Source organism: Gallinula chloropus, assembly GCF_964237585.1.
Source record: "Gallinula chloropus genome assembly, chromosome: 1".
In the NCBI taxonomy this organism is placed as follows: domain Eukaryota; kingdom Metazoa; phylum Chordata; class Aves; order Gruiformes; family Rallidae; genus Gallinula; species Gallinula chloropus.
In genome coordinates, this window is record NC_140085.1 from 62,724,110 (window position 1) to 62,741,109 (window position 17,000).

The 17,000-nt window shown below is 39.8% G+C and overlaps 1 protein-coding gene across 1 annotated transcript in view; it reads left to right on the forward strand.

Annotated features, from left to right (window-relative positions):
- Positions 1-17,000, forward strand: part of OSBPL8 (oxysterol binding protein like 8) — an 87,344-nt gene that overhangs the window by 35,158 nt on the left and 35,186 nt on the right. The window contains exon 3 of the mRNA XM_084263717.1: positions 4,175-4,312. Coding sequence (XP_084119843.1) covers positions 4,222-4,312 — 91 coding nt within the window. The 5' untranslated portion in view covers positions 4,175-4,221. The remainder of the gene's footprint in view (positions 1-4,174; positions 4,313-17,000) is intronic.

The window sequence follows — 17,000 nt, forward strand, 5'->3', positions numbered from 1 at the left end:
AAGTATATTATGTATCAAGTGATAAGAGCACTAAGTTGCTGATGAAGAGGTGCCACTCAGAATTAGCAGTTGGGGCACTTGCTGTTTACTAACCATATGTGACGATGGCTTCTACTAACGGCTTCTCTGTAAGCATATTTGTCAGTTTTGTTGCTTCAACTTTTCTGAACTGCCAAGTCTCTTGAGATCTTGCCTTTGGTATTGAGGTGCATGTTGTATTTTAGTTATGAACTAACACTGTTTTCATTGTCCTTCTTTCCCGCTGCTGCTGCTGCTTTTGTGCACTTGCTTCTTCCTGGCCTGGAATTTTTTGTTTGCTGTTCTTCGTTCTTCAATTGTATGTGTACACAGCATCATGGTGATAGCAGAGACTCTCATGGACCATCAAGTAAGTAATTCCCTTCTCCTACAGTATGTTTGTGCATATGTTCCTAGTAGCATGTATCTTTGCACTTTGGCTTCTTGGCTAAATGCTAAGTTTTCTTCTGTGTTGTAATTGGGAAGCTGAAGTACAATGAAAATTTATTGTTGGAGAAGTATTTTACCTGGCATATAACTCATCTACATGTTTTCCTACATTAACCTTTTTTTTTGTAGTGAGAAAAGTTTATTCTTCACTCCTTGTCATGACTAGAAAAAAACCCCATCTTCTAAACTGAATATCTGGAAGAGCGAAAGATACATTTATCAGTTTGAAATGAAATCTTCTAATGTTATTGTAGCATAGATAATAAAGACATGAGAGTCATGGTTCAGAAACAGTTTCAGTTTTTGAGCTTGGCTGTTTATAGTGCTATATGGTTCACTTTATTTCAGTACATTTACATCTTCAGAAATGAGCAGGTGTAGATACTGTAATACTCAAATAAGGATTGGATCTGGTGTGGTGATAGGGAGAACTTCTCTGTGGGTATATACATGCATACATGCAGCCAAAGACTTACCAGTGCTGTTGGTTCGTGGGCATTAGTATGGTCGTATGATTGGCATAATAATGTTGCTTGGGAGTAAGAGTTTGCATATGTGAGGAAAGGAAAGGTGCACGTACCAAATCTTTGGTGATAAATCTGTGCAAAAGCAATGGTCTTAGCTGATGTTGCTTATTATAGGCATTAAAAAAATTACATGGATTTGAATTATAATAAACCTTTTCTATATCTGCTGTCCTTGTCCTATTTTCAAAGGTGTAGGCACTTCCACGTGCTCATTATAAAAACAGAATAACAGGGAATATGCAACTTCAAATATTTTTTCATAGCTTTATCTGGTTAAATAAATTGGCTGTGAAGACCCCAATTTGTATTTCTTTTGATGTATGAATCTTAGTGACAAAGTATATATTAGTAATTTGATGGCTAGCATGAGAAAATTGAACAAAGTGTATGTATTATCAGCTCTCTTAGCTCTGTTGTTATTGAAATGCACCCTCCAAAGAGTCACCAGGAGGCTTTGATATTTACTAATTGATATTTCTTCTCTGAAATAACCCTCTGCTCATCTTCAAGGAGATTGATAGTATGGGTTTAAGCTCACTCAGGTAAAGGAAGGGATGAACGGAGGTCATCTTTCTCTTGATAGAGTGCTTTGAATTCTGAGTGAATCTAAAAATAAATCACCACTTTGAGGCCCCTGAATGAAAGGAATGGTTGGCAGTGCTGTTGCATGTCTTGTTGGACATGTTGAACATATGCCTACAAATCCATCTTTCAAGTTGCAGATGCCACGTGAAACCTGAGAAGAATTAGAGTCACAGAATGGTTTGGGATGGAAGGGGCCTTTCAAGTGCATCTGGTCCAACCCCCCTGCCATGGGAGAGAGATGTTCCGCTAGATAGCCCAAAGCCCCATCCAACCTGGCCTTGAACACTGCCAGGGAAGGGGCAGCCACAGCCTCTCTGGGCAACCTGTGCTGGTGCCTCACCACCCACATAATTTTTGTCCAATCTCAGGTTTCTTTCAGTTTAAATCTGGTGCCCCTTGTCCTGTCACCACAGGCCTTGGTAAAAAGTCTGTCTGTCTTATAAGCCTCCTTTATACATTGAAAATCTGCAAGAAGGTCTCCCAAGAGCCTTCTCTTCTCAGGGCTGAACAATCCCAACGCTCCCACCTTCCTTCATAGGAGAGGTTCTCCAGCCCTCATTTCTGTAGCTTAGGCATTCTCCAGGAACATAAAAAAAGGAAAAACTGTATTTTGGTTGCACTTTTCAAAACTCACTAGAAGGTGTGACTGTTTACAAGGTCAGTCAGTGTGCGTGTTGAGGTACTCTGCAGGTACATGGGGACATGTGAGTCCAAAAATATAAGTTTCAGTTTGATATTTTGGGCAAATAAGAAAATGTTTGACAAGGAACATAATTTATTAATTCATGCTAATTTTTATTTCACAAATGAGTAAATGACCACTGCTTTCTTTCAATGTCAGTGGTGGTTTTATTCTGTGAATGTAACGAAATTCCAGGATAAAATAATTCCTTGCTTCACATGAGTTCAAAATTAGCTGTAAGGCCATCAAATGACCATAAGTGGGTGATTTAAGCATGTACCATACATTTTTATAGTGTTCATAATTTCAATCCATCAGAAGCTGTAAACAGCAGTCAAGGAGCTTCTACAAATTGCTGAGTTATCTGTTATTATGTACCAATTAAATCTACTCTTCTAAGAAGAGGGGGCTTAAAAAAAGGGGCTGGTTGGGAGTACACATGGAGCACACAGGCTGTGAAATCCCATCCCTGAGGAGCGAAGTGGCTGGTAGTACTTCAAGAGCAGCTTTCAGCTGGTTGATTGAAAGTTGGTGCTTATCTTTTTTAAAATGAGTATAGCTCACTGTGCTCTTGGGGACCTGTTTTGTGTAAGCCTGTGAAACAGCTTTGTTCTATTCCTCCTTTTGTTTTTGTTTATTATGCTGGACCTTTTATGGTACAGTCCCTTTGCAAGTCATCACCAAATCCCCTGTTCACCCCCTTTGCCCTTGTAGCTGCAGGAAAAGAAGCTAGTTTGGTGGTCATACAGAAAGAATAGTCAGCTGCTACTTCTTTAATTTTGGCCTTCTGGCACTAGCAGAGTTGAACTCTGAACTGGTAAAATGAGCCCTTTGCCTCCCTTGTCCACCTCCTCACGTATTTTTCCTGAACAGCAGTCTTTGGTATGGTATGGTTTGTCTGGAGCAGAGCTTTAGATTGTTGATCTGATAGAGAAAAAGGGTGAAGGTGGGTATTCTTGCATTCTTTATCCCTGCCTTGTGTTTACACTGAAAAAATGTTTCTGTTACTTAATAATAGCAAAAATATAGCTAAGAGGAGGGCCTCTGTAATTTGGAGATTCCATCCAGAAAATGGAGATTGTTTAGACTAGGTCTTCTGCTGAAATTTTAAAACCTTTTGAGGAAAGCTTGGGAAGCCTTAAAATGAGCTGCATCATATGTTCCAATTTTTCAGGCAGGCTCTTCTTTGTTAAGCATCTTTAGTGTCCCACTCTGATCTTTGTCAGTGTATCTGCTTGCACAGGACAGGTGTTACTGAGTCAGCCATTTTTCTGCTATCAGTAAAGGTAGAGTTTTGGGGTGTTCAGCTTAAGGAAAGGTACAGACATCATAAACAGGATGGCTGGCCAGGTGATCTTACGGATAGCTAGAAAGCATCCAAGTCCTTCAGACCAATGAGGTTCAGAGAGAGTAATTCTTCTGCTTAAAACCTTTCTCTTGACAGTCTATAGATGATCTTTATTAGTGAGATTTGTTTCCTGTGATGTATGTACCTATGTTCATTCTAGCTTTTTTGGGATGGTGACACAGCTTGCTCTGGCAAGCCATTCCCTGGGCCACCTGTGTTGTGGCTAGTTAAAACAAGAACATTCAGAAAGGTGGCAGCATCAGCAGGATTTCAAAGTTAAGTAGCAGCTCAGTACTGTATCTGTATTCAGTAGTAGCCTTTCCTACCTCCACCTGGTTTCAGTTTGCATCTTCTACCTCGTGTCTTAGACCAGTTGTCTTGTCCTCTTTCAGCTGTCCCCTCCACAGCAAATCTCTGGTTTGACATCCTCATTTTCTAGAATGACAAATTTTGCAGGACATCATTTGAATACCAGTTTCATCAATAGCAGTGAAGTTGGTGATAGAAATCTATGCACAGGCACATAACATCATTGAACGAGCATCCATCCCTTTTGTATCCCAGCAGTGGTAACAAACAGCGATGAATCACAGCTTTTAACTCCAGGAAAAATGAGCCAGCGCCAGGGGAAAGAAGCCCATTTTACTCCAACCAAAGAGTTACTACAGCCATCTCTCAGCCCAGGAACTGCTCACAGCCATGGTAAGACAAAGCTATTTTTTACAGAGGTTTTAACAGAGCTATTTTTTACAAAGGTTTAATGTCAACACTTTAGTGTTGACATTAATTATTGGTTCCAAATTCAAGTCCAAGAACACTGCCTTTCACAATGAAGAGGTAAGGAAGAAAGCCTGTTGAAACATTCTGTGTAATTGTTTGTATCCTTATGTGTTAATCTGAAAGAGAAAGAAATGAGTTATGTGATACACAATTAAAGCATGCTATGATTTATGGGAGAACAGTCCACGTGATGGTAAATCATCATCTGTGTGTAATCATGCAGCCAATGGTCATGTTAATGTCACGGGTATATGTGCCTTTACTCAGAAGTGTTGTGATACACCACCTAAGCCTGGAACCTTTGTGTAAAAGTCTTTTAACAATTATTTCTACTGAAAGATCCTTCTCTTTACAAATGGAAAAAAGAGGTCTCAGCATTTCTTCTTGACAATCCCTCTTCCTTGCTAAACCTGTTGAAAACAAACTGTCAGTGGATCCCTGTGACCTGATTGGATGCAAGTGAAATTTGTCAGGTGATATTGACATATTGATAGTATGTTTAAAAACAAAAAACCCTCCATAAGCCACAGTTGCTTCCTTGTGCCTGTTTACTTTTGAAAGTGCTTGTGTTGTCCTATTGCCTAGGATATTATTAGATGTGTTTGTTATGGTGTATGGAGTCCTTAGTGAAAACGTCGGTCTTTTTAATCAGTATTCTCTCTCCTTTTACTCTTGGCAGCCATGCCAGTCGTCTATGCTTCCTTCAATTGTTGCCATGAGTAATGCTCCTGAGATTTCTTTTGGTGTGAGTGTCCTTAATTCCCATTGTTTGCTTTCTCAAAGTAATGGTATTAGTCCATCAAAGTAATAGCAGCAGTTTCTCAGGTAACTTTGAATCATTTCCCAGTTTTCCCATTCAGTACTATTCAGATAAAGAGAAAAAAATCTTTGAAGCCAAAGATAGTTGTTAATGTGTTGCATCTGGGAGTCTTTTAGTGTATTTTAAGAATTATGATAATATTTTCAGTGCTACCCACAGCCAGCTCTGATATACTTTCTAAAAGCTGCTGTTACCTCACTGGAACAGCCCTTGATGTCCTCTGGCTTGCATTGTGCTTAGTCGGAATGTTCTTCTGTAGAATATACATACATAACTTGCTTGTAGGTTATTGTCTCTATATACTGTGTTGTGTCACTTACTAGACAAGTGTTGTAGTTATATATTTGAATATCCTAGTAAAGCCTTCCTTTCATGTTGCTGTTCCCTCTAACTCACGAAGGCAAAGCACTATGCTTTTTTTAATGGCTTTCACTCGCGGGAAAGCCATTAAAATGGGCTTGAAGAGCACTAAGACTTGATTGTACTACGTCAAACTCCTTGCTATATTAAGTCTTCTGATTATTTTTTCCCTCTGATTATTTCAGGGCTTATATAAGTGATTTTAAGCTGGTGAAATCTACCCATGGCTTTTTTTAGCATTGGTCATCACTGATTTAGTCTTCTGAGAGCGCCACTAGAAATGAGGCTGTAGTTTCATGAAACAAGGAGTTTGGCCTGCAGCCCATTTCAGTAGGGGACAAGGCTTCAGCAACCTTTAATTACTAACTTCTAGCCTAACTGCAAATTGGGAGGTGTAGGTTTGGATTTTGTGGAGGTGGTTGACCCACATTTATATGTTGGGTGGTTATTCCGTGGTAGTTATTCCTACAGGAAAATTGCAGTGCAGGTAAAAATGGGAGCTTATTACACAGGGAAAGAGAGGTGCTGTGCAAGCCTGAAGAATACAAAGTAGAACAGAATTTACAAGATGTTGAGTAGTTGAGGCTGACTGTTGTAACTGAAATCTAATTAGCAAAGGTCTTTGCGATATATCTCGACTACTATATTATAAGAATATGCAGGAATAGGAAAAATGTTTAGATATAGTATTTAAAGGCATTTACCAACTAAATAGAAATCATTCCAGTCACTGGCACCTGAATACATCTTAGGAGATGGATAATGTACACAAACAATACAACAGCATGCTAGGCACAGGATAAAAGAGAGTTGAAACAGAAAAATGAATGATACAGTGTACAGAGAACTGATTACATGTTTATAATGGGGAGCTGTGACATTGGTAGTTGGCTTTTGCCACTGGACAGTTGGATGTCGTTGGATGCTATTTCACCACCGTTACCTACGTTGGGTTTCCTGCTGCCTAAATGGAAGAGCCTGTGTGGCAAAGCCCATTTTGTATAGAGCTTGTGGTTAAAAGTAAGTGAGTTGGAATGAAACAAAACCCATGAAGAGGCAGTCTTTGGAGCAACTAGCACTAACTTTGGTGTTAGTGGGGAAACACCACCATGTGTGCCAGATTCTTGAGCTGGACAGCAGCAGTCCAGGGAGAGGTACGCTCAGTGCCCATCACTTGGAAAATGTACTGGAACAAGTTTACTTTGTGTCTTCTGCTTGTGTTTCAACTAAGATTTGCTACTTATAAGTATTATAAATATGATTAATAACAAATGAGAACTTGAGTCTTAGTATGTGGGAGTGGAGGTAAGCATTGAAGATCTGTTTGGGCCATTGGCTTCCTGTTTGGAACCAAGGATGAACCATGTATGTGGTGTTGTTAAGATCTAAGTGGTGTGTATTTCATGATTTTCAGTGCTTCTCTGTAAATACTAGGTTTTAATTTTGTGTGACCATAGCTCTCGATTTCAGAAAGCTGCTATTTTCCTATACTTGGCTTCTTAGTTTAAAACATGGCTTATTCATTCCTTATTCACTTTGGTGGGATGGAACTTAGTATGTGGGCTGAGCCAGAGATGGAGGTCTCCTTTTTGGAGCCCAGTGCAGATCTGGTTTACGAATGTAGAGTACAGCTTGATCTGGCAGCATTGCCTCATAATTGTTCAGCAAAAATCTATTTATACAGACATTGTTCTGCATAATGTTTGTGGGAAGAAGTAGAACCTTCTTATTTTACATAAGGTTTTTAAGATTCCTGAAGATATGCTGCCCTTTATTCTGAATCTGAAGGCTTGCTTATCTTTTAGGCTACAGACTGACCTTTAAAAGTGGGGAGGTCAAACTCACTTCCATAGAAAGCTGTCAGCATGTTTTTTTGACAAAATGGGTTGGGAAAAACCTGGTGGTGGGCATCATGCTTGTTTATTATGCTCAGCAGTTTACATAGCCAGTTCAGAATTTTAGTGTTGAAGGCAAACTCAGCTGTGTATAGCATTGGTCCTGAAATTGACTGGTTATTTTAATTATTGTGGATTTAATTTATTTCTACCTTGCCTATCATTAATTAGAATAAGCCAATCCTGATCATAACACTGCAGTTACAATTTACTCTATAAAATAAATCTATTGAGCTTCCAAACATCATTGCGTTTAAGTTGGAGAACACTTAGTGCCATCTACTCCAACTCAGATCTGTTGAGGTTCAACAGACATCAAAACAAACCTAAAAACTCACTTTTTGCATCCCTAGTGTTCAAGAAAGAATTTAGTAAAGGCACGAAGTTGGCTTCACTAAACAACCTTTCACAGCCTGTATGGTCCCACCATTTTTAGAAAGCCAGCAATACAGCTTTTCATGGGAGCTCTAAGCTCAGTTACAGAAAGGAAAACTTGAGTAACTCAGGGACTCCTTGTGAAAGTGGCCTTGAGCAGCTCCACATTGAGTTGATCTTGAAAACTTTTACTGATTTGACTCACTTTTCATTGTGTATGTTAAAGCAGTTTCTAGACTTGAACAGCTCATTCAAATGGATTGCTTTGCTTCTCAAATCGGGGCTGGAAATGATCAAACAGCAAAGGTTTGCAGGAATTTCGTAGATCAAACTTTCTGAAGGAAGTCCGTCTTCCCCCCACCCCGGTCATTAATTTTAACTTTTGAAGTCTTTTCTTGTCCTTTAATAACATCTGCCAAGTTAGTCCTGTCAAATTTGTATATTGAATGTGAATGCTGCCTTCCAGTGTGGTTTATGTTCAGATCATCTTTGGTTTTCTTCTGCCTTATTTGCTATGCAATGAAACCTTCCTACTTCTTCGTGTTTTGAACATCTTAAGTGGTTGTACTGTGGGTTTTGCTAAATATTGTTATTTAGAATTGTCAGGCTTGGAATTGGACCTAAATTGTTCAGCACCCTTTTGATGGGGACCTTAATGGGTTCGGGGAGGTAGTTTTTGATGTAAAGCTCTGCTTATGTCTGTGCCTTGGCGTGGTTTTAGGCTCTTGTGAGGTAGCGTGTCCTTGACAACTCACCAAGACCGTATTCTTCTAATTGTAGTGTATGTAGATGTTAGGAGTGCTAAAGCATCTTTCAGTTCTAGCAGCTGAGCACATAGATAGAACAATGCTAATTCAACTGATTTTCTGGGTTTGCATTCACAGAAACAGTTAAACATTGTTGGGCAAACTACTAAACTGTCATGAAGCTTATTGGGGGGGGTGTCCTTTTTTTAACCTACCTATGTGTGACAAAAAGGTATCATGAACAAAACTGTTTTGTTACCATTGAAAAGTGAACATGCAAAATACGGAATCCAAAACTGCATTTTCAAAGCCATAGAGCAGAACTCTGCTTGCTGATATAAGCTGGTTTTGTTGTTACATGTATTAGCCCTGGTAAATTGGATTCTTGTAAATCTTGGTAACACAGAGTTACATTGGGATAGTGCTTTTATTTATTTGATAAAATGGAATAATATAGAAATAGTGATTACTTAAAATTCATGAAAAAAATGAGAGGTCTCCTCAGAAAGGGATTTCAGTGTTTTCTAATTTGGAAAATATGCTGTTAAAACATATTTAAAGCTTTTTAATGAAAACAGCATAAATAATAAGCTATGCTTGTGGTAAAGAGAGAATTCTAATTAAGATATTAATATTAAAAATGCTGTAATAGGATGTTTGAAAATGGCTGACTTCTTTTTTACCAGTATTGCTATTGTCTGGTTAAGGTTTTGTATCAGACTTCACACTGTTCTCTGTGTGCCTTTTGAGTGTATGTTACAAAGTATATATGATGAAATGCTTTTCTAGTTTTCAGACTTAATAGTAATTTACATATGTATTTATTTGCTTGGGAGAAAACCTCTGGGCCTTTTTTTTTTAAGACCATGAAGATGTAAAAATCCACATGAAGAAGAATGTAAAATTGTAACATTGCCTATAGAAAGATTTTGCAATTTGGGGGTTTTATGGATTTGAATGGACTCTAATTTGCAGGTAGTGCTGATGAGAGCATCATCCAGCCTTAAACAGGAACAAGTACCAGTGGTGCTTGTGTTGACAGTATTATATTTGATACTTTAAGGTTGGCAACTCAGCAGATGATGCATCAAGATTTTGGAGCTCTAGTTTCTATATTTCACATGGGTAATGATGACCTGTGCCGACAAACTTCCTGGCTCGTGAACTCAGCTGCATCAGCTCTCAGTATTTTTCCTATCTATTCAAAGCACTGATGAGATGCAGATGGGGTGGAAATGTGAGTAGTATCTGGGAAAAGCATGTTAGGATGATGATCAAGGAGGTATTTACAATCATGTCCATCTTTGAGCTAACTTAACAACTTCTTGCTGTCTCTTTTTTTCTTTTTTTTTTTTTACCTTTTTGCTTTTCTTCTTTCCTCCCTTCCAAAGTCTGCTTATCAAATAAGGGTAGGCAGTGGAAGTATGTGCCCAGAAGGAGCTTGAGCTGAGATAAGAAACAGGATCTGCCCCTCCCTTCCAGTAGAGTAGTAGTAGTTGTTAATTCAGTTGGCAATGTGATGGAAATTTATTCCATGTTAACAAGATTGAGAAACAGAGTGCTTTATTGGATGGAGAGGTGAACTGACAGTGGAAACAAAAGTATAGGTCTGCCAACAATGCTTATGATCACAATGAACAGAAAGGAGGGAGGTGAAGCTGATTTTGTGGGAGAGTAATGGCATTTTTGGTTGTTCTGAGCTTGTACTAAAGGCTGTTTTGCTCCAAAGTAAACATCTAGAGGACATGCATGGCTTTTAATCCATAGGAGGCTACATTTGTGGAGAAAATACAAATTTATCTATTTTTGCATATGAGAGAAGGTGGAGAGTGAAAAATAGATGTTTTCAAGCAGTAGGTCCTAAAGAACATTACCCACTGAAGGAATGAGATGAGTGGGAGTAGTAATGGCTGAGAAAGTACAAGACTTGACCTTAACTGTCTACCTAAGGCAGCTAACAAGTTAAGGGTGGTTTGTTGCAGACCTGTTCAACTTGCAGCCTTTTAAAAACCACATTTGTTTCAGGTGTATAGCTCAGTTGACAGTGTGGGGTTTTTATGCCAGGTGGTAAGAAATGTCTGGAGCTCCTGCCTCTCATCATCCCTGTTCTAATTCACTGGTGTTGCAGCGAGCAGGAAGCTCTGGAGATGTAACATGCATCTCCTCATACCAGCGGTCAGGAGAAGGCAGGTTACTGTGGTCCAGGGGAAGGAAAGATACAGCCCCATGTCAGTGAACTCAAAACCTTTTTGGAGTGTTAGCAGCTCTTCCTGAGATGGACACTTGGCTTCAGTCCTTTGGCCAGGTTTCTGCCAGGAGGCCATGAGGGCCTCTCTGTTCCTGTGGGTACAGGAGACTGAAAGAAACCACAGCGGGCAGTTGCTGTGTTGGAGCTGTGGAGAGAAATCCTGCATGTGGGTGGTTACAGCAGATACATGGGCAGTGGGGAGGCTGTAACTCCTCTAGTAGAATAGTGCTTACATGCCAGCTCCTGCTGTCTTTCAGCTAGCACTTCCAGAGTGTTAATATTTCTTTTTGATAATGGTATTTGGCTTGCAGATGGTAGAATCTGGGCAATCTATCTGTTTCCAAATCAGGCTGTTTCTTAGGTAGTTGGATTATATCTAATCTTTGATAATTTCTGGTTTTCTTCTTGTTTCCTTTGACTTTACATCTAGACAGGCTTAGTTGTGAAAGTAACTTCATGCAGTCTCCTGTTTCCTTCCACTGTATCTGTCCTTTGAACAGAGAAGTGGAAGCGTGGCTAAATAATTTATTGTCTTGACAGAGTAAGAACACTTATTACTAAGCTTATCATACTTCTTTCACCTCACTTCATGTTTCCATAAGTGTGCCTCACTGTTTCAGCACTAGAGAATAAAAACTACAGGCAGGCTTGTTGAGGCTCTCCAACTAGCTTACTTTTTAAAACTTCTGTATTAGCAGTAATTTTTTTTTTTCTGTGGTCAGGCACCTTCTCTGTAGATTAACTATATCTAATGTTTTAGAAAAAATGTTAATGCTTTTGTCTCCTGCCATGTGGGGATTCTGTCTAAAACCTTGGAAGGTCTTGGTCTCTCTTGATGTATTCTTAGGAGGTGTTTTAATTTGTCTTACTTTAGCTTTCCATGCTTAGGAAGTATTTTGTAACCAGCAGTGTATAGGAGCCATGTGGACTGGTTCTTCTTTTGGTAGTTTTGGATTAATATCTGTTGTGCTGCAGACCTGACCCCAGTGACACAGGTGATCACTTGTCAGTTTTATGATGGAGAGTACATACTTCATGGAGGTGAAGCTCCAGCTGGGCAAAACTGTGTCTTTCTTGGGTAACTTTGGTGATGTTTGTCTGAAACAGGATGCAAGTGGGATTCTAGTCACAGTTGTCAAGGAAGGAGTTTGACTTTAAATAATCTGGTTTTAGCTTGAGTTACCAGGCTGAACTTCTCATGAAATGTGCTAAGTTCTGGTGTGGGGTTAGGTTGCTGAACCTAGTACCTTGACCTTCTGCTTTCTTACTGTAATGCATTCTCTGGTACATTCCTCTCTGCGAGTCATTGTGTGCTTATTAAAACCTGCCCCTTCTGAAATGCTGCTCCACCCAGTGTTTGTGGTTTGAGTAAATGGCATGTATTCCTTGCCTTGTGGCTTCTAGCTTTATGAAAGTGTGGTGCTGGGCTTGACAGGCACAGCAGTGCTGATTACCGTGAAGCTTCTCCAGCAAGCTCTCTTTCTCCATGGCAGTCTCTGCAGAGCTGGCGCACTGGAACCATGACCTTGAGAATTTCATAAGGGCTGAGATGAAAACTTGAAACCTGAGCAGTGAGCAAGCCTATTTGCTTTGGGAGGGAGGAGCTGAGCCTGTGCCTTAGCAAGTGAGGAGGTGCAGCTAAACGCAGTTGCCAACAGGGCACGGGGAGCCTTGGTGTTCATTCATAACCACTCTCAGGTATGCCTCTGGAATTACTCCTCAGCTGAACTGCACTCGACTTGGAAATACTGGAGAACAGAAGAATATTTGGTGAAAGAAACGTGGCACTGTAAACTACTGATATAGCTTGTAGCCATGTGGTTCAGATTATCTGTTTTCTGAATCAGATATTGGTGTCTGAAGGCAAGTATATCTTTAATAACCTTTTTGTCACATAGGAGAAAACCACTTAAAGTCCATATGACTAAAATCAGGTGTTTGATAAAACTCATTTATAGGTACGGTAGTCTAGTAGTTTCCTTTTTTTGGTTTTGGCATGCTGCAAAGAGTGTGTGGATAATCTTGCATGTAGAGAATTATTTCTGATCTTTTCTGTTGTTGGATGGGGGAAATTCTGATGGAAAACAGCATTGTCACAATGTCAGGGCAAATTATTGTAAACTTGAAGGGCAAGTCTAAAAAACTTCTGTCTTCTCTGCTATACCATCAGTTTTCCTTCCTCCCTCTTCTCCCTTCAGCTTTCACAGAGTTTGGTTTTAAGGTTTTGGGTTTTCCCTCTAAGGGGGAAGGGATTTTTATTTTTTACTTTGCATCACTGGATATCCTTTTAGTTGTGATGACTGCATTGGTATCGCTTTGTATGATCTGCTCATTATTTTGAACTACTAAAATCTATATGAAAATGATTATTAAAATTCCTTGGCTGGATAGCTCAGAATATATTTGATTTGAGTTCATTGTCCATGCTTGGAATTTTTACCTGTATAATTCAAAGAGGGCTTTTTTTAGCTGTAAATATTTTTCCATTGGAGAAACGTTCTAAAACTAAAACCAGGCTTTGTCAAAAGTGTTCATGTGCTGTTGGAATTGCAGGAGTCTTCTGTTTGCCTTTGTTTTTTATACTGAGATTTAAGTTTTGCCCCAGGCAATATCCTGGAAGAATGTCTTAAGCACCAGATTATTGTTTGTTTTTCAGCCAGCATTTACTACTTGAAGAAGCCCTGATTGAGTAGCTGATAGGAGCAATGCTTTGTGTCCTTTAGAAAGTATGTGCAACAGATAAGTTTTGCTGCTCTAAAGACATGGTCAGTAGATTGTCTGAGAATGGATTATTCTTCCCTCCACCTGAGACAGTTGAACTACATATGAACTACATATTGCAGTCATGGACTGTCTGGGGTTTTTTCCTTCCTACTGATTTAGGCGTTCTATAAAATGGAGAAGCTAGGAGACCTCCTCCCTTTCAGTGGCGTATTTAGTCTAGTGCCAGCTTTCATGAAGTACCTCAGTTGTGTTATGGGGAATCTTATTTTTTCATGCACACATAAACTGTGGCACACACCTGACGCATTTAGGCTAGAGACATGATAATTTCCTGTTTATGCAGGCTTTTCAGCTATGTCTGACTTCTGCAGTTGGACTTAGCTCTGGTTCTATTTGTGAGTATTTTGAAACCATGTAAACTACCAAGCTGTGTATGTAAGTGCATTTTCGAACTGTATCAATTATTAAAGCACTGGGAACTGATATCAAAAGGATAGAAGGCTTCCTGGGACATTAGTGTAAGGTCACCTAATAAAAGATTCTAATTCCAGTTTTATCAGGAAGTTGACTATTCTGTCTGAATTTATTTTTGGTAGGGGAGAAAAAACAATTTTAAAAATTTTTGGGGTCTAATATGTGGTGGCTAATGAAGTACACCTCTCTCTTGTCATGTACAGAACACGCAAATAAAAGCACTTCTAATTACTTAGAAGTACCTCTGTGTCCTTGCAGGAATTGAAGTTATTGCAAAGAATTAGGGTTTCAAAGAGCTTTGGGTGCTGAGTGTGTAGAGAGCAGAAATCCCTTTAATATTGCAGACCGATGCTCAAGAGTTCCAATATACTTTAGCCTAGAATCACACCATGGAGAAGAATGCTCATTTTTTATTAATTTTATAGATTCCTTTTGATATAAAAGCCTTTTGGTTGTGCGTCAGCTGTCTCCAGCAACATAGAGTGCTTTGAAGTAGGTGAAGCAAATAAGCATGTGTATGCAAGTATTAGCAGGCATAATAAATCACAGGCTGTTGAAAAGGTGGAGAACTGCTGTATTTTTTACAGCCAAACCATGTAATTAACTGTTTTATTGTTACAGGTTTCAGTGAAATATGAAGGTGACAGGGGAAGGGGGGTGGAGAGGGAGGGAGGTAGATGAAGGAGGAAGCTTAAATCAGGTGGTTTTTTTCTTTTCCCCATCCTTTGTGGTGGTGAGACAGTCGTGTTTTGGGAAAAGGCACAGAATCTGCCTCTCCTGGATTGCAGTTGAGTTAAAGCAGAAGGTACTGAATCAAAATACCCGAGTAACGTCTTTCTTGGTTGGGAGAGGGGAAATGTAATGTTATCCACATTGAAATACTTAATTTTATCTACCCAAAGATTTCAGTTTCACTTCTAAATGGAGAGAAGGGCATGGGAAGGTGAAAGAGGTTTTTAATCTCTTCTCACTTACGACTTGGCTACACGAACAATGTCAAGGGACCTGAGAGGGCATGGAGAGAAGGAAGAGAAAAACCTTCAGGATCATATTGCTTCCTCAACCCCCTGGCTGCCTGGCCACTTGTCAGTAAAATGAACACGATGTGGCAGGGAAGAGTGTTGTGGAAGAAACCCGGCAGGCGGGCAGAGTCGTGCTCAGCAGTGGCTCCAGAAGTGGCAGGCATGGCGGCCGGAGGCAGCTGCAGACAAGGCCATGTGGGTGACGGGTGGTGGAGCCTCCCCTTAGTCTGTGCCACCCCGCTGTACAGTGCAGGACACGGAAACGTCCTGATACCGGTGTCAGGAGAGCATTCCCAGGCAGGGTCATAGCCCTGACTCTGAAACACGAGATAACAGACCCATTAACTGGGCAAGATAGGCCTCTAATGAGAGGATACAGTTCCTTCTGTGTGTAAGGGGAGTTTTTCTGCTGCAGCTTTCTGTTGGCTTTAATTAGGGAAAAAAAAGCATATTCTGAAGCAATTCGGACTGAGGTGGTTTGCTCTGTTCTGTAATTAAGCAGATAGATTTGGAGAAGGGACACAAAGCTGTGTTTATTCACATTAAAATTAAAAAAAATTAAAATAAAAAAGAGAAAAAAATTATAATATGTTCTCCCTCTCACCCCACCATTCTACTCCTGAAGTTTTTCAGCTGCCCTTTCTGTTCCTTCTGGGACATCTGGACAAAGGCTGCTTCAGCTGGGAGAAGTATGAGAGACAGTAATGGATAAATGAAGACAGGCCTGAACACACAACGTGCTCATCCAGTTTCTCCCCCTCCCCGTGCTCAAGTGAATAGAGTTTTTCACTTCTTGTACAAAAGAAGTGCAAGTTATGTATCACATATAATGGTTTCTATTGATGGCTCATACTTGGCTTTTTCAGTTACGCCTTCTTTCCCTTGATGTGCATTGATACATTAGTTAAGAGGCTTGAAGAAATCGAGTGATTCATATGATTCTGGAAGCTGCTATGTTTCATAATAAAAAAAGATATTTTCAGTGTTTTCTCTGTGTGCCTTAGCGTATGTATCTGTAGGTGCTAACACACATACACTCTATACAGTTCAAACCTTTCAGAGGGGTTACAAAATCCTTCAAGTCTACTGTATTCCCCTTGAGCCCATGTGAACTGAAATTATTGAGATGCAAATACTAAGTTCGCTTCTTTGCATAAGCAGCTGGAGTGAACGGTATTATTTAAGGGTTAATAAAATCCACAGTACTATTGATTTAATTTGCGGTATGCACTTCAGTCTCTTCAGAAGAGGAGGAGACCCCCTAGGTATGGAGTAAGGGAGAATGCAAGCTTTTATTTTCAGGCCAATTCTTTGCATCTTGTTTTTCTGCTTGCCAGAAGAAAGTAGGTTTCAAAATGTACTTCGTCAGAAATAAGGTGTGATGGGGAAAATGGGATGAGCAGAGAAGCATTAGACAGGATGGAAACTCCCCATATGAAGAGAGTGGACATGCAGACGGTGATCGGGGCAAAGAAGCAGCCAATCTACAGAGCAGCAGATGAAGGAGGTTAGGGAAAGCTTATTTGACTTTATTCTGGTAGCTATCAGCAAAACCAGTTTGGATCAGCTGATTTCTACACTTCAAGCACAGTTTACTGGGATTATTTTTTTTTTATGTTTAAAACTTCAGTTGGTTCATTTAAGTGTTTTATCCATTGCATAAAATATTTGGGGCATTGATAATAAAAACCCCCTTTTTGTGGAGCTTATGTTGTGCAATTCTTCCAGGAGTCAGGCTGGTTTGTATGTATAAATATAGCAGAGTCTTAGAAAAGAAAAAGCTATCACCTCACCTTTTGCATAAAGTGAGAAACGAAGCTGTAGAAGCCACAGCCGCAACCAGTTGATGAAAACTAGCTAGGTAAGTGCCTTAACAGAAGTTCAACATGGCTGTGTAGTGCAAAACATTGACTCCCTTTTCAGGTTCTTGTAGTATACCTCATTGT